The 17,943-nt window shown below is 56.3% G+C and overlaps 1 protein-coding gene across 2 annotated transcripts in view; it reads right to left on the bottom strand.

Annotated features, from left to right (window-relative positions):
* Positions 1 to 669: 669 nt before the first annotated feature.
* TRAPPC9 (trafficking protein particle complex 9) overlaps positions 670 to 17,943 on the bottom strand; it is a 735,254-nt gene continuing 717,980 nt past the window's right edge. For both annotated transcript variants that reach the window (XM_030937642.1, XM_030937643.1), the window contains 2 exons: positions 4,529 to 4,752; positions 670 to 3,808 (listed from right to left, as the gene is read on the bottom strand). In XM_030937642.1, the coding sequence (XP_030793502.1) occupies positions 3,641 to 3,808; positions 4,529 to 4,752 (392 nt within the window). In that variant the 3' untranslated portion in view covers positions 670 to 3,640. The remainder of the gene's footprint in view (positions 3,809 to 4,528; positions 4,753 to 17,943) is intronic.

Below are 17,943 nucleotides of genomic sequence, written 5' to 3'. Positions count from 1 at the left end.
AGGTACTGGGCTGAGTATTTCTGACTCTCTTGCCAGGTCATGGATGCACTTACAAATGTGTTTTCAGTGAGAGGCTTAGCCTAGATCCCTAGTCTAGATCTCTAGTCCTTCATGTTGAAACCCTTTTTTGATCAAAATTTATTGTGTCTGAAGACATTGCTTGAGGTCCCAACAGCCATATGGTCACATACATCTCACTCTCTCTCCCCTGCTCACTGGGATCAGAAATACCTCTTAACAAGTCATCATTGACAATTTCTTGGCTGGCAGGCTCAGAATCCCCAAATGATGCTTACATGTTTTGAAACCATCTACAGGTCCGGACTTTGCCCTATTGACAAAGAGCTCACTCCATCAGCATTCCCTGTCCCATTTTAGCACTTGTGTTAGAAAGTTCTTCCTTAGATGCTTCATGTTACCTAATATAGTAAGCCATGCAGGGGAGTAATGGAGCATAGCAATGTGGTCTGTTAAGGGTCCTAGGAGAAGAATGGAATTTCAGGCACATGGCACAGGATATTTCAGGCACAGGATATGTGGATGGAATTAAAAAGAACAGCAATGGGAAGGCTAGGAGAAGGGGCCCAGTATTTATTGAGAAGTTGCTATCATGTGCTAAAAAATCTAGGAGATTAAATCAAACAAACTGGTATGAAAGTGCCCATGAAATAAGTATTTGTATCTCTATTTATTCAGATGAAAAAAATCAAGGCTTAATTTAAGTAACTTGTCCAAGGTCAAGGAGTTGGCAAGTGGCTGAGCTGGAATTCAGCTTCTCAGACATCTTCCTTTGAATCCTTGCCTTCCTTGTGAATTTCAGATGACAGAGCATGACGGTTGCATGATTATGGGGTCACTGCAGGCCTGTCCTGCCCTGAGGGACCAAGGATCAGAAGGGCAAAACCAACCCGCTCAGCTAGTGAAGTGAAATGGACATGGTCTATTCCTGGTTTATCCTCTGCTGACCTTCAGGAGGTTTCTGAATGCACCAGGGTCCTAAAGAAGCAGCAACCGTTGGACTGTATTGCCAGGTAGCCAGCAGCATGGGGCCCTGGAAGAGGCTGGAGGATACTGCGCTGTCACTGAGACACCTGCCTCAGGTCCTCCATCTCAGCCATTGCCCACGAACACAGCTCCACAGCCAGAATGACCCAGCCACAGAAATGCCAGCAAACAACACCCCTGGCTCCCCACATCCCATGGTAAAGCTCCAAATGCCTGGAGCACACACAAGACTTGACTCCAGGTCACCTTCTCTACTGAGACAGAAAGGGTGCCCTGGGGCTTGGGAAGGGCCTGGGGCTGGCAGAGTCAGGCTGTATTTGGGTCATTTTCCAGGAGGCCTGGGTTATTTCTAACACTCCCTCCTGCAAGAAGACAACTTTGTCTCCTGCCCCTTGACATTCTTTCTTCTTGTGGCATCTAGCGTTTTCTCTGGTAACTGTTGTGGGTATTTTTTGTATTTTGGGAAACTAAAAAATACAGAAAACTGCAAAAAAGAATTACAGTCACCAATATGCTTGCCACTCAGAATCAGACTTAGCAGAGTTTTCCATATTGGCTTTTCTAGGCTTCTATATGCATCTATATCTAATCTGGATCTATGGCTGGATCTATATCTGTAGCATGTGTGTACGTGTATCTTGATCTCTTGCGCTTTTGAAGGGAAAGTACGTTACTCAAGTCCCCGGTGACCAACACCCTCATTGTAACATCAGATGAGATGTCAATTGCAACCCCAGTTGAGGTCACTCTTCTACAGGGGATGTGTATCCTTTCTACCTTTAAACATGTTGTTATAGACACATTCAGAGGCATATAAAATTTATAATTTGGGGGGCACACTGTCTACACAAGTGGGGTTGGGCTGCGCCCATCATCCGGCAAAGTGTTGTTTCATTCAATGGCATAGTTTTGGGCTCTGTTGAGGTTGACATACATGGATGCTGTTTGTTCCATTCAGAAACAGCCCAAGTGGCCAGGCCCTCAACTACACTGATGCGTCCTGAAGGGAAGGGCTGAAGAGACCGCCCTCGGGTCCCCACCCACTACTGCAGCCAGACCTTCTGGGGCTGCCTTCCCTGGGGAGCCTCGAGCAGATGCTGAATGAGCTCCAGGGACTGAGGACCACTGGACACCTGCCCCCACATGCCCCCAGCCCACACCGCATCACAGAGTGCTCCCATCATTCACTGGGCAACAGTAGGAGGACACAGATGGAACAAAAGAAACCTGCTCCTCAGGCCGGAGGCCACAGGTGGCCTTGCTCCCAGCGAGGGAGGTTTGGGCCTGGGGCTTCAGGTCCTCCGGAAGCTCCCTCAGTCCTGCAGGCCTCCTGATGCCAACACGACTCTGCCGCACAGGGGGCCCGGGCAGCCACTTCCTGGTTCTGCCTGTTTGGCCAAGTGGCCTTGAGGAAGCCTTACTCTCTGTCCCCCAATACTCCATGGGACTTTCAGTGCCAAATGGATGCCTGACAAGCCTGATATCTGCTGAGGACCAAGCGCTGTTTATCCTTCCTGGGAACTGGAGAGCCAAGGGTCAACACAGCCAGGAGCCTGCCCCCAGGCCGGACTCTTGTGGGTGGTGTAGACACCCCCAGCTCTGGCCCTCAAGGGAGATGTGAGCCGTGTGCTTTCTCTCTCCTGTTCTCCCTGAGGAACGCAGGACCAGCTGCCCACTGTGGTGGCAGCTCGGGCCCAGTCACACTCCTTCACTGGTGATCTCCCTCCTCTGAGGGGCTCCCCTCCACCTCCCAGACAAGCTGCTGGTTCCCAGATTCCTGTCTCAGGGTTTGCTTATGCAGGATCTCTAACTCAGAACCTGTCCCTTCCTGGGTCCGCTTCTGCTGGGAAGCCAGCCACCTGAGGTGGGGGCTGACGGGCTAGGTGGGGGCCCTGGACTGCACTGGGCCAGCAGATGCAGGGAGGCAGGGAGGAGGAGGAGGCAGGCCATTTATTGAAGAACTGCTCGCAGACATGGACACACAGAGCCATGGTACCCAGATACCACCCTGGGGCCAGGGAGTACCCAGAAATAGCCCTGGGCTGGCAGCCCAGGCCTGGACATTTGCCCACCATGGGTGGAAGGCCTCTCTTGGTGTCAACCATCCATGACCACCTACAGCACCATCTCTCCTGCCAAGTTGCCCATGGGGGTCTCCAGGAAGAAAACCAGCCTTGGGGGATTCCAAGGCCCAGGGAGGGAGGGAAGCTGCCCACACCCTCAGGCTGTGCCCAGCCTCATGCTCACCGTTTCTTTCTATGGCCAAAGGGAAGTGGCTGGATGAGGGAGGTCCCTCTGCTGGGGTGAGCAGCACAGCACGGCTGGGGCCCCAGGTCACAGAAACGGATGCAGGGATCCTGGGACCCGGGCTGAATGGGGACCCACTCTGGGGTTTCCTCTGCTCCGGCCTGTGTATAGTCCAGGGAACAGTGTGGGAAGGGGTGTGGCACGGGGTGGGGCTTCTGCGTAGCCCAGCAAAGATGCTACAGGAGGAATGGGAGGAGAGGGCTAGGTGGGGGTTGGGGGAGGAGGAGGAGACGGGGCTGCAGTGAAGGCCTTGCTCATCACAGGGGGTGTGGGAGGCCAGGCTGGGTCACCTCTGGCCCTGCAGAAATAGGGATGGAAGTGGGCGGCCTCAGGCCTGCGCCTCCAGGGCGCGCACATGCACGCTGGGCAGGCAGAACCAAGAAGGTGGCAGCTCCTTGCTGGTGCTGTCCTCGTGGAACTGGATGTGGAGGAAGAAGTCGCCCGTGTAGAGGAAGAGGAGGGCCCCAAGGCAGGCCGACTGGCCAGACGGCTGTACCTGAGCAGGGAGGAGAAAGATGTGTCAGTCTGGTCAGCAGTGTGGGCCACCCAAAGCCCCCAGGAATCTCAGGAACCTGCCTGGACATAGGCGCTATGGGGGAAGGGAGGGCAGCCCAGGCCTGGCTCCAATGCCCTTTCCAGCAGGTCACTGTGCCTCTCCAAGCCAGTTTTTGTCTTTGAAAGAAACTGCCAACATTCCCATTCCTGAATTGTTTGGGGGCACAGGGGGTCAGGAGTGTGGGAGGGAGTGAGGAAGAGGTTGGGGCAAAGGGAAATGGAATGACAGCCTGTGCTGGGGCCTGACAGTGAGGGGCTGAGAGGCAGCTTGGGAGGTGGGGCCAAGGGTGTAGGCTGGAGCCTCTCCATGGGAGGAGCGGCAGGCACGGAATGGGTGACAGTGACATCACAGTGATGCCACGGCAGGGTCCAATCATGGAGTGGCACCCTGTCCTGGGCACAGCTCCCATTCCCTGCACATTTTCCTGCTTCACCAACGCTCAGGGCCACACTGCCCAGGACAGAGAACGAGGTGAGCTTGTCTAAGTTCCTGCAGTGGGTGGGGCAGGCTCAGACTCAGTGTTCACACGTGACCACAGAACCCCTGCTGCTGTCATCTGCTGGACGTATCCCCCACCACCCAGGGAAGGGGGACGACGACCATGAGGGCCTGGGCCACATGACCAGAGGCTCCCAGACCACCCTGCACACCACCACGCACCGCGTCGAGGTAGAAGGTGCTGGAGCCCACGAAGGAGATGGTGTCGTGCAGGTCGTAGTTGTGCACGCCGTTCTGGTGGTCCTGGAAGGGGACCACGGTGAGGGCGAAGGGCCCTACGCTGCGCGGGCTCCGGTTAGTCAGCCGCACTTCCAGGCGCACGGGGTCGCCCACCTGGCAGGCCGCCGCAGACTCACAGTCACATGGCTGTCCATCCACCAGCACATCTGCAAGGGACACGAGACTGTCAGGGGCTGGGCTGGCCTGCATGGCCCAGCCAGCCTACCCCACCCACTCGCTGATTCATTCATTTCTTCCCTCCTTCACCCTTCAAGGTTGCCACCCACTCCCTGCCAGGCTGGGCACTGGGGACACAGATGTGTGACCAGTTCCTGGTCTCCGGAAGAGGAACCTGGCAAAGACAGGTGTGGTGGCTAGAGCTATAACTCAAGGGGTCTGCACTCCACTGGAGGGGCCTCTGGAGGGGCCTCTGGGAGGGCCTCCTGGAGCCTCCTACCACAGCCCACCTGGAAGGGGAGGAGCTCTCTTGTGAGTCAGGGGCTCCTGTCCGGGTGAGCGTCTGACACCGTAGAAGTGAGGGCGTGGAAGGGACCCTAAAGTGCCCCAGGTCAGGGGTCAGGTGACCTTTGGAGCACAGGCAGGCCCCGGGTCCCTCTCCTCCGGGGGCTGCAAGACCACACACCCCGGGAGGTGGTGTCTTGATCTCATTCCGCAGGAAGATTGCACAATGGGCTCCGGCACTCCCTGCAAAGTGGCTGCACCGTGTTCTCCTCATCCTGTCTGCCTGTCCAGGGTGCCGGACACACAGCCCAGCACAGAACAGGTGCTCAGGGGAGCAGCACAGTTCTGGGAGCTGTGGACCCTGCCAGGTAGGGAGCTGGGCCTGGGCGAAGGAGCATGGATTCAATCCCTTTTCCCTTCCTTGCCCACATGCTCCAGGAGCTTGCAGACAAGGAGGACGCCTCCCAATTGGGCAGCAGCAAGGAAGCAGCCCAAAGCCAGGGTGGGGCGGCGGGGAGTGGGTGTGCCCCCTCTCAGGGAAGCGAGCCAATGGTCAGGGTGGCGGGTTTGATGGCGAGGCCTGAAAGGCATGTGAGAATGTGGCCGCATTGGGGAAGGGAAGAGAAGGGGCTTTGAAGATGTCATCAAGTGAAAGGCCCTATAGGAGCTCACTCTGGATTCGAGCGAGCCCTGCAGTTAGTGACAATGTCCCTGTACGGGGCAGAAGATTTGAGGGCGGATTTGCCCTCAAATCCCGGCTTTGGCTGCATCCTATGCTTTTGGATGTGCAGGGCCACCTGCACTGAGTCTGACCAGACCGGGATGAGCCCAGGTGTCCTGAGGCCCTGCCCACTGGGCTATGTATAGTTCCCCTGAGTATTTCCAACAGTGCCTGACATGCAGCAGACAGCATGAAGATGGGCTCTTTGTTCTCCCAGCTGGTCTATTCTGCTGAGACCAGGAGGTAGGACCAGAGAGACCTGAGCTTGATTGCTTCTATCTATGGGGCCCGGGGTATGTCACTACACCTCCTGGGCCTCAGTTTCCTCTTCTGTAACATGGAGCCGACGCTAATGCTAACAGTTGTGATAAGCTGATATCCTTGCCATGAGGAGCTCAGTCACAGCACGCCCCAGTACCCATGAGCATTTTGAGGGACTCTGTCCTGGGAAGTGCCGTTGGGGCAGTGGCTTTCATCTCGAGCCTTGGTTACCTGTCTGTGCCATGGAGCCCAGCACAGGGAGGCTCCCATCAATCCCCAGCCCTTCTCCCTCCTCTACTTCTGTGCCACCCAAGCCAGGCCTCAGTAAATGTTTCTTGAACAGTGAACCGAACCAGGCGCAGTCTGAGCCGCTTGAATAAAAGTGGGGGAGATGGAGAGAGCAGATGTCGGGGCGGCCTGGTTGCTGGTTCCATCAAGGGAAAGATACGATTATGTGCAAATCAGTGAAGGGTGGTTGGCTCATTATCGCCCTGCTCTTTTTTTTTTTTTTTTTTTTTTTTCCTTTTGCAGAGAACTGTGTGGGCTGCTGGGGCAGGAAAGGACTGGTCTGTGGGCTCCTGGGCAGAGCCACCCTGGCCTGCTCGTTTAACCCTTCCTAGCCCCAGCTCTGTACGACCCCTGGGGAAGAGAAAGCTGATGAAGGGTTAGAGCCAGCTCTCCCTGTGAATGCTGCTGGGGGAACCTTTCTTTGCTACTTTCTCTCTAGGAAGAGGGGAAAGAATGTGTGGCACTTGGGTGTGAGGTCAGGGTGGTAGGGGTTGGCAGGGGTTGTGGGCAGAGCAACACCTTGTCAGAGCAGGCGGCCAGGCTGCAGTCCCAACTTTGCCTCTGACTGCCCTTTACACTGGGAAAGACCGTTTGCCAACCGGTGCCCCCTCCATCTCACCTGTGAAACTGGGATAATGATTTTGACCTCCCAGGCTGGGGGCAGGGGTGAAGAGCAGAGAGGACACAGCCGGAGCGGCCGCTCCTGCCACAGGCTCTCCTGTGTGGCCGTCATTGCAGAAGGAGGGCAGCGCTCTGGAATGGCAGGCAGCACCTGTCTTGCTCTCTGCTCTGTCCCCGCTCCCAGGGTGACCAACCATCCCAGTTTGCCCAGGGCTCGTTTGGCTTTAGCCTGCATTGCAGGAAACCCTCAGTGCCAGGCAAACTGGGACGGTGGGTCACGTTACCCCGAGGTCTGGCATCCACAATGACTGCTGACCACGTTAATGCATTTTTGTGCTCAGCGAGCGGCCGTTTCCTTCCTTGCGCCACAGCTGGGGCAGCCCTTACAACTCCAGCAGCTCAGATCCAGGCACACAGGCCCCAGACGCTGACTCCTTCCCATGACCCAGAGGAAAAGCAAACCTTCCTATGACGGGGCAGAGCAGAGGTCTGTTTTTGTCCGAGAGCATTAAACTTCCCAAATTCAAAAGGATGCCCTGGTCTCTCCTGGGACCCCCAGGGTACAGCTTAGGGAATTCGGTGGAAACAGGTCTAATGACCGTGATGATGATGGTGGCGACGCTGGCAGCTGCCTTGCAATGAGAACGTGTGACCGCATGGCAGGGCTGTGCCTGGGTAGCGGCCACGCCCCACCACGTCCATTGTTGTCAATTCACTTCTCTGACTCCGGGCCCGAACAAGCTGTGTCCCGTCCTGGGGCATCAGAGGAAGTGGGCTCATTTCTGCAGGGCCCTGCTCTCCACAGACACCCTGCCGAGCAGGGCTGCACGGAGCAGCTAGGACGAGGGAAGAGAAGCCGGGGTCACCGTCCATCACAAAATGGCTTTCCTGACTCCAACCAGGAAGGAGCTGGGATAAATAATGGGAAAAATTTCTCACAGACAAGCTGTTTCGAAGCAGTTTCTAAACTGCCGCTGAGGGACGGGAAGGAACCACATGTGAAAGCGTGGGTGCTGCTGGGAGCTCAGCCCGGCCTGTGGCCACCGCAGGGGCTGGCTCTACTCCTGGCTCCCCCAGCACCCGGCTTCCATCCGCGTTCCCCAGGCAGGCCATGAGAGACAGAGCGGGCAGCCCAGGGGCCACGCAGCCTGCCTGTCAGCTTCAGCTGGGAAGAGTGGGTACTTCCTGGGGGGCCCGCTGCTCGATCACAAGGTAAGCCCTAGAACCGGGACCCTGTGAGGGGTGGACAGTTCTGTGACCACAGCAGCCCAGCTGGCTGGCCCCCAGGAGGTGGGCAGGGATGCCAGTGCCATGTGTCCCCTCCCCCGAGTGCTCCTCAGCACCCCCGAGAGCACCTTCCCAAAGCCTTCAGGTGGGGGTCATCCGCCCTCCCCCGGGGAAGCCCTGAGTCTGGCGTCTGGGTGTGTGGGGTCCAGTTTTCTCCTACTGTTCTCTGGGGCTGGCCTCTGCCAGGCTTCCTGCCACTCTCCATTTCCTGGTCCACCAAATGAACTGCCTCTTGGCAGGACTGGTTCCTCCTTCCCTCTCCCAGGCAGGATGGGGCGGGATTTGCACAGCTGTTTGTTGAGGAGCTGTTCGCAGCACAGGCCCCAGGCTCCTGATTGGCTGGAGAATGGGTTTGAGTTACTTCTCTGTGAATCTCCACCCCTCTGAGCCCCAGTCTAGGTAGAAGGAGACCACATCAAGTGGGGTTTTGTTAAGGGCCGCTTGATCCTAACCACCATGGCTCCCAACCTTCCCTGAGGAGGGGAGGATCTGCAGGAGCAGCAGAGGAGAACCAGGACGGGGATGCTTTGCATTTTGACAGCATCTCCAGGGTCCTTCCTCACCCGTGGGCTGGCTGTGAACACGGACGAAGCTCCGTGTGGGATGCAACTGAGAGGACAGACGCGGCGGGGCAGACCCTTCCGGCCTCTCCCGAGCCAGGCGCCAGGCAGGCAGTTCCAGCCATCTGACCACGAGGGAGGCAGACCCGGGACCTCTGGGATGCTGGGTCCCCGTAGGCCTTTGTGCCTGGACCTGGAATGTCCTAGCCGAGGGAAGCAGTGGCCTAGGGAGGGGAAGGGGCTCCTGTGCCCACGGCAGCCAGTGGTGGGGGGGTCATGAGCTGAGAGACAGAATGACTAAAGGTGGAAACTTGCCTAGCAAAGCCTCCTGAATCCCCAGGTCTTCTTTCCCAACAGAGGGGGTGATGTGGTTGACAAAATACCGCGCCCCCTCCACTTGCCCATGTCCCAGTCCTGGGAGCCCATGAGTATGTCCTCTGCCGTGCCAGAAGAGGCTTAGCCGATGTGATGAAATGGAGGTCCTAGAGATGGGGAGAGGCCCCTGGGTCATTGGAGTGGGCCCAATGGTGTCACGAGAGTCCTTACAAGGCAAGAAGGGAGGCAGGAGAGGGGCACACTTTGCTGCTGGTTATGAAGACGGGGGAAGGTGCATGGAGTGCAGGCAGCCTAGGAGCTGGAGGACGCCAGCCCAGGGAGGAAGGTAGCCTGCAACACCGATCAGACTCTGGACCCCAGAACCGCACAGCGGGGATAGGCGTTGTTTAAGCGATGAACCTTGTGGTGGCTTGCGAGAGCAGCTGGTGAGCCCAACACAGATAGGGGTCTAAGGACACATAAAGAGCCCCCAAGGGGCCCCACTCAGCTTCAGGGCCACACTTCCCAGGCCACTGGGGGAGCCCCAGCCTGGGTGCAGAGCTGGGCCTGGGGCAGACGGTGCTGGGCAGGGTGCACAGCTCTCTGAGCCTCGGTTTCCTCATTTGGAATGGTCGCGTCGTCTTCTCAAGGATGTGGTGCGAGTGTCAGATCCTCTATGAGAAGTGCCAGACAGAACAAGGTGCTCCAGGAATGTCGGCTTCTGCCAGCCCCCAGCTTCTGAAACCCAGTGCACCCCAGGCTAAGATTCATTTATTTAACAAGCACCGGAGAGGCCCTGAGCCTCAGGGACATGCTCCTCTGGGCAACCCTGACATTTCACCCGGGCATCTGACGGAGTCTCAGCGTCCACTTTCTCCTCCAGCCCCTCTTCCCCATGCCTTCCCCAGCGGAGTGGCTCCACCACCAGCAGCAGCTCAAGCTGGGTCCTCTCCTCCCGGACACCTGCTGCAGTCTGGGACGTGTCTGGTGCCTGTGCAGTTGGGCCTCTGCTCAGCCTCCACCCGCCCGCGTGGCTGGCTGCTCCCTCTCCTTTCTGCACGGCCACAGCACTGGTGTGAGATCCTGGTAGGTAGGGTCACCTCCACGCTCCTCCCCTGCCTGCCCCATGGCTTCTGTTCATGCTCAGAAGAAAGTTGATGAAATTCTCACCCCAACTCTGGTCTCCTCGGCCCCACGAGTTTCCGCCCAGAGCCCATCTCCCAGGCTGTGTCCTCCCCGCCACTGCTCCCTGGCCATTCTGTCCCTCCAGCACATCCTTCCTGTCCCCGAGACTCTGCACCTGCCATCCTCGCCTCCCCACCAGCTCCATCCCGATGGTCAGCTCTTGGCCCTGCCAGAAACACTGTCCCTGACCATACAGCAGAGGGTTTCCTGCCCCGCCAGCCACTCGGCCACATTCGTGAGTTTTCTCATGGCCCTAGCATCTGATCTGAAGCCACCTGGTTTATTCATTTGTTTCATGATTAACTACCTGTGTTCTTCCTTGTCAGGAAGCTCCAGGAACACTGACTGGCACTTGGCCGTCTCATTCGCCATGGTGTCCCCAATACCCAGCACAGGCAGGCAAAGGGCAGATACAAGTTCCATTTCATACCTGCTGGACACATAGATGGATGAATGAGTGAGTGACTAACTGGGCTTTGGGGCTAGGTGCCCGGGTTTGAACACTGGCTCTACCACCAACTGGCTGCGACCTGCCCCATTCAAGCCCCTAGTGCATCATTTAGCACATGAGGGACCGGGGCCACGTCCCAGAAGTGTGTCTCGAATGAGGACTCTAGGACCAGCTACCATGCTCCGCTCTAGGCCTATACTCCACGGTGCGCTTCCAGAGATGACTTACGTAGGAGAACCTCATGTTGTAAGGAATCTCCTGGGAGCCGATCAGCCTCCTTCCTCAAGGCATCATGTTGGCACTGGCCCCCTCTTCCCTCCTGCCCCTGGCCCTGCTTCTGCTTCACATTTAATACCAGCTAGAGTTACGGACATCATTGTGTCTGGCTCAGAATTCCTCCTGAAGTCCCTGCCACATTCATGCTATAGCACGTCCAGGCTCTGGTAGAAACATGGACTATAAATAAAGGCTGTGCTCGCCTGGGAGGGGCTTGGCAGGGCACGGAGAAAGGAAGCCATTGGCTAGCCTGTGCATGGGCCTGGGGGCCACTGTGGGGATGAGAACGAGGCAACGCGCGCACGCTGGGCAGTGGTAGGTAGGTTGGCCGAGGCTCACAGGCAATAAAGTGCGTCTCACTTGGTGCCCACATCCTCCTAGGAGGGCAGAGAGCACGTGCAGCTTCACTGCGTTTGCAGCACACTGAGGTGTAGAGAGGTGACAGGAGCTACCTGGGCCCCGCACGGGCCCTGTGGAAGCAGGCCTGGAAGCCCTGTCCTGGAGAGTGGTAGGCAGGGGAAGCCGTGCCAGCGGGGATGTTCAACAGGATAAGGCCAGCACAGGCAGTGAGCTCAGGTGCTCCATGGGGACAGGGGCCCCAACTGGAGCCGTCCTGGGGCAGGCTTGTCCTTCGGCCTCTCCACCTCTGGCTGTCGTGACCTGCTCAGGACTCAGGCTCCTGGAGGGCAGATGTGGGGCTGGTGCAGGCCTTCCAGCCCCGGCTCTGCCAAACACTGCTTCCACTGTGCTCTGGCTGTGTCAGGAGCTGCGCCAGGAAAGGTGAATCCAGGGAGATGCAGAGGCCCAGCCCTGGACAGCTGCCATTCCCATTTCATTCCACAGCTTGGGACTCCAGCCAGAGGTTTCTGTGACCCGAATGAGCCCCAGGAGGAGGGTGGAGGATGTGGGGGAAGGGGCCTCCCCTCCCTCCAGCCTGCCCCAGCAGGGCACTCCCCCTTGGGCCTGATGCTCCCCCTGGGCGTGATGCCCCCAGCAGGGCGTGGCGCTCCTCCTTGGTGCTCCTCTGGTTGTCAACAATGCCTGACTTCTTGAGCACTCGTTGTGTTGTCTTCCAGGCCCGGGGCTCCGGGCTCTGTAGGTATCCCCTAATTCAGTCCTTAGAGCCGCCCCAGTAGGAGGGCTGGCCCTGTTCCATTTTACAGATGAAGCCCTTGAGGCGGCGAGTGGCTCAGGAGCTGGTCCCAGGTGAACAGCAGTAGGTGCTGAGCCCCTGCTGGATTCCTGGGCTCTAGACTTGGTCTGGTTTGTTGTTTTTGTTGTTGTTTTCCAATAGCTTTATCGAGATAAAAGTCACATACCACACAATTCACCCATTTAAAGTGTACAATTCAGTGGTGGGTAGTATATTCAGATATGTGCGATCATAGCCAGTTTTCGAACATCCCCATTACCTTCAAAAGAAACCCTGTACCCTTTTAGCTATCACTGTCCCAGCCCCCAGGCCCGCTCCACCCCCAGCCCTGGGCAACCCAGTAATCTCCTTTCCAGCGCCATACATTTCCCTACTCTGAATCACATATAAATAGAAGTGGAGGGCAGTGAGCTGCAGTGCCTGGCTTCCTTCACAGAGCACGGTGTCTCCAAGGCTCACCCGTGTTGCAGCATGGGTCAGTGCTGCGTTCTTTCTCATGACAGAACAATACTCCATGTCTGGATGGGGCACGTTTGTTCATCATGCATCCACCAAGGGACACGTGGGCTGTTTCCACCTTTGGCTGTTACGAGCGTTGCTGCTGTGAACATTTATGGAGAAGATTTTGTGTGGACACGGGTTATCATTTCTCTTGGGCATACACCTGAGAGCAGACTTGCTGGGACAAACAGCAACTCTGTCTAACTATTTGAGAAAGCACGAGACTGTTTTCCAAGGCGGCTGCACCCCCATTCCCAGCAGTGGTGCAGGACAGGCCTGAGTGCTCCACGCCTTCTATGGCACTGTGGTTGCCTGGCTCTGGTTCACCCATCCTGGTGGAGGTGAAGTAACATCTTGCAGTGGTTCTCATGTGCATTCCCTCGATCCACCCCCACCCGTCCATGCTGCTGGCGCTCACTGCTCCCTGCGCAAACATCCCTGCTGTGCCCCACCAGCCTGGGACAGCTGTTTGGAATGGCCCTTCTGTGCAGTTCTCTTTGCTTGCTATGTCCATAAGCCATAAGAACCCTCTAGAACTCCAAGCCCTTGACCTCTATATTTTGGGAGTTTCTCACATTTTGGAGCCTGGGGCCAGACAGCAGGCCAGGGCTGAAGCTGGAAGTCTCTTCCCTGAAGCACAGGAGAACACGGCATGCGATCAGGCGCCAGACAAGTCAGGGGACACCAGAGAGGGTCAGGACCCAAACTTTGGGCAAACTATGGTCCCAGAACATGGCCACGGGCAGAGGCAGGATGGACTCAGGGGTTAGGGAGCCAGGAGATGGGGCCAGATGGAGACCAGACCTTGAGGACATGAGGACCAGCAGGTCAGATGGGCCCAGCATGCACGGTTGCTTTCAACTCTGATCTGCAGGGTGGGTGGGGGTGGGGAGCTGGCAGACACTCCTGGCACCCACGAGACGTTCACTGAAATGCTGCATCTGTGGAAGAAGAACAGCCCCCACCTATGGACTCGGGTTCAGTCTACAGCAGAGATTTCAGACCACAGTGGACTTCTCAAGAGACCTGCCTGACTGCACCTGAGAGGTGGGTTTCCTCTGTCTAGGGTGGTACTGAGCACAAGTTTCTGACGTGCATGTGTCCAGGGTTGCAGGCCCAATGCACAAGTCATGTCTGTCTCACTCAGAGTGGGCTCAGAGGAGCCAGGGGAGGAGAAAATGTGGAAGGTGGTGGGGTGGGGCTACTGTGGGCTTCTTAGGTGGTTGAAGGAAACAGCTAAAATGTCTGCAGGGCACAAGGTCATGTGCAAATTACTTTACAGTGACAGAGGAATGATCTGTGGATTTCTTGTCCAACTGGCTCATCCAACAATCTGTTCACTTGTCCTTCAGGGCACGCCCCTCCAAGGCTGGCTGCTGAAGGTTTATTTTTCCTCCAGAGCTCAAACTCCCAGCGATGTGGCCTCCCCGAACTGGCCTCACCACTCTACTCTCCCACCTTTTGTGCTGGCGAGAAACAGGGGACTAAGTAGACTTCAGGTGCAAATATCTAATTTGGGATTAAAAAATGTAAAGACAAGAACAATGCAGTGGAAATACACGACTTGAAGACCTAGGAACAAAGTGAGTCAAGTTTTTAAGGCTCTATCAAGCCTGCCTCAGCTGTAATATATTTAACTTTTAAATTTCAGAAGACACGCATTTTTCTAGTTGGCGTAAATCTTGGGTGGTCCTAAATTTCAGAGCCCAATTTGATTCAGGCAAGGTTTGGCTTCAGAATTAAGCAAGGAGTTTTCTCCCTCTTCAGATGAAGTAAAAGAAGTTCTATGGAGAAATAAAATAGCCAAGACCCGAGATGAGAGAGGACTGCAAAGTCAAGGCTTTCTGCCCTTCACCAACACCAGGCCAGCTGTCCTGTGGGGGTGGCGGGCAGGCAGACATGTCCCATGTAAAACCCTCTAATTTCCAATTATCTAATATAACTGGCGAACTTTCTCTACTGCTAATGCAGCTGGTTGCTCACTACTCAATCCCCCAGCCCGGCACGTTTTCCCTCTTTATTGATGACAGCCAAGTAACTGACCTTTTCACTTTGGCTGTTAGGAAGTTCAGAACTAAACATGAATCCACCTAAAGCACCATGTTGGCCTTCAGTGACGGTACACTCACAGCCACCGCCATGCACGTTCACGCACAGATATGCACAAACCCGTGCTCACAGCCACTGCCACGTGTGTTCACGCACAGGTCCACACGAACGCGCGCTCACAGCCTCTCCTGCACAACTGCTCTTCCACGTCTTGACCAACTATGCCAGTATGGTTTCCCTTGGTCCAGACCTTCTGCATTTTATTTCGCCTCTTTTTGGTGTATCCAGAGAGAGTTGGGAAAAGAAGCGAGAAGTGTGGATAATGGGCAGGAAATGGGGGTGACGGTGCTGTGACAGTGTCTAGTTAAAGAGGCAGTCCACAGCCTGGGAGGTATGTGTTGAAACACACAGTCCTCACCCCTCCCCACCCCTGCTCCTTTCCACCACCTCTTCCCCACCTCCGGACCCTCCCTGACTGCTGGGAATGGGCCTCTGTCAGGGTGCTGGAGTCTAAGGAAGGCTCAGACAGGGAGACAGACACCGGGTGAGAGAGACGGAAGAAAGGCTTGCTCCATCTCCGCGTCCCAGAGCACTGCTCCCCCAGGAGCCGAGGCAGGCCCAGCTCCACACGCTCTAGCCAGCTACACTCCCACTGACCCCATGAACACAGAACACAGGCTCTTCTCCCCATCAGCGACTGTCAGGGTGCACACTTCGTGAAGCTGGAGCTTTGCTCTCAATCCACCAAATGGCATGCATTTTTAACAGTTACTGAGGGAGCTAATTAGTTCATAAACCAGGACGCCTCTTCCCCGGCATCCTGGGAGGGTGGTGGTGCCAGCCCCGCATGTGTAATTACCCTGAAGTCGAGAAGAGCTCCTGAGGAACTGTTGGGCTCTCTTGGGTAAATAATTTACTTTTACAACTTTTCATTAAAGATTAAAGGGAATTAAATTAAAATTAGGGCAAAATGAAGTTGGAGAGGAGACCTGTGCAGCTTGAAGTTCTCTCATCGGAGGCTCTCTGCTTCCTGAGCTCACCCACCCTCCATCCAGGGATGCCAGGGCGCCTGTGGACAGGAGGCCCGGGGGATGTGCAGGAGGTGAGCTCTGGAGAGGAGAAGGACTTCCCTTCCAGGAAGGCCTCCTGATTACACCCTGCATGGCCAGGACCTCCTGGGGATGGTGGCCGTGGCTGCCTTGAGGATGGGGTGAAACACCGTCACCAACACAACACACTGAGGCCAGGGTCTCCCAGCCCACAGACACCCTCCACGGATACCAGGCCAGGATCCTCGGACTCGAAGGCTTTATGGCTTGGATGTTAGATGATGGTTGGAGCTTAGGTGCTGACTCAGGTGCCTGGGTGAACCCCTTCAGAAGCCAGAGTTTCTGCTTCCTTGTCTAAAAAAGGGAAAGGTGGTGTGTGGAGTGAAGGAGATGTGTTAGGAGAGGGCTGAGCTCCGAGCCTGGCCAGAGAGAAATGCCCAATGAACAGAGGGGTGTGAATCGCTGGTGCCCGGCTCCCACACCCAGGAGAGCTGAGGAAGGAGTTGTGGGTTAATCCAGGCCACGCACTTGCAGTGGCTCCGGCTCAGCTCTGCCTTCAGCACGCTCCAAGCGATTGGTAGGACAGTGGGTGAGTTGGGGCGGGCTGTACACAGAGAGCTGAGCCTGAACACGGACCAAGTGGTCCTGGCAGGGGCAGGACACGGGCTGCTGAAGGAAACCAGTACTCCTTCAGGCCCAGGAGGCTCTGGAATTTGCTGCCCTGGCTGGAGCGTCCCTTGGGGACAAGCAGAGAGCAGGATGGGGGCAAAGGGGAAGTCAGGGCATCTGGATGGAGCGGGCAGTTGGGGGACCAGGGGCTAGGATCGCCGCCTTGCTGCTATGTGCCTTTTCGCCAAGACTTCACCTCTCTGAGCTCAAATGTACAAATCTAGAGCGCACGGGTAACCTGAGTCAGTGGGCAGCAGCCTGCCTCCACGTGCCCATGGCGAGCACACTGGCACTGCGCCACTGAATATTCTCAGTGACGTTCTGAGAGGCATCGCGCTGCTTACTCGATGGACAGGGCTGTTCTGGTTTGAAGAGACAGAGCCAGCACTTGAATCCAGGTCTCCCTGGCACCAAGGCTCTGTGCTCAGGGTGGCATCTGCTGCCATCTGTGCCCCTTGCCCTCTGTGCTAGGCTCCTGCAGTCACCGCCGTCAGCACTCCAGCTCCGTGTCTCAAGGCCCTGCCCATGTGCCCCCTCCGTGAGGCAGATCCCTGATCTCTCAAGGAACACTCCATCTCGAGAAGGTTCTGGCTGCAGAGGCTGTCTGGGAAGCCATCACTTTTCCTCCTGGGCACAGACTGTAGCCCCTCTCCCTGGGGAGTGAGTTGGAAACACAAGATCAAGTCCAGGCCAAAGGGACTTAGAGGGAAATGACAAACCTGACCGTAAACACATCCGTCCTACAGTCCCCCATCTCCAGGCTGAGAGGAGAACTTAAGAAACAGGGCTGAGGAGGGAGGAGCTGCAAGAGAGGTGGGCTATGGGACCAGCAGGTCCACAGGGTTGGGGAGCCTCTAGGGGTGGGGCCCCGGGTGGGCAGAGCCTCAGGGTAGGCAGGGACATACAGGGGATGAAGACACGAGGTGGTCAGAGCCAGAACATTGTGGAGCCTGGGTCCCCAGGTGAGCACCAGAAAGCTGCCTGCAACAAGAACACCATGAGATATAAACAAAATGAGGTTGGCGCATTAGGTCCCTGGAATTTGGGGCTGTTTGTTACAGCATTTAGCTGTGACATTTACAGGCCACCAGAGCTCAATTAACCAAGCCCCCCCTTTCAGGAGGAAGCACCAGGGCCCCCGTGCGCTGCTGTGCCTACGGCCACGCTGGACATCCATGGCAGGCAGGCACTGGGCCTCCAGTCCCTTCTCTCCCAACAGAGGCAAGCTGTGTTTTGCACCAGGAACGCCTTGGCTCACGGAGACAATGACTATATTAAGTTCTTCCCCTTCAACCTTCTCTTTTTGGACAAGCACTTCAGACAACTGAAGATAAACCAGAAGAAAAAGAAAGGGGGAAAAAATGGAAAATATGCCTGCTGGCTGGTAGCATTATGCAAAGACAGCTTTCTGAGAACAGCAGAGAATTTAAAATGACTCCTCTGTCCCCAAGCAATGTCTCTACCTTTTCAATCTCTCATTTTTCATCTTCTCTCAAGCCTGTCTAAATAA

Source organism: Rhinopithecus roxellana, chromosome 9 (genome assembly GCF_007565055.1).
Source record: "Rhinopithecus roxellana isolate Shanxi Qingling chromosome 9, ASM756505v1, whole genome shotgun sequence".
NCBI classification, from domain to species: Eukaryota; Metazoa; Chordata; class Mammalia; order Primates; family Cercopithecidae; genus Rhinopithecus; species Rhinopithecus roxellana.
Note: the sequence above shows the minus strand (reverse complement) of the source record. Positions and strands in the feature narration are given on the sequence as shown.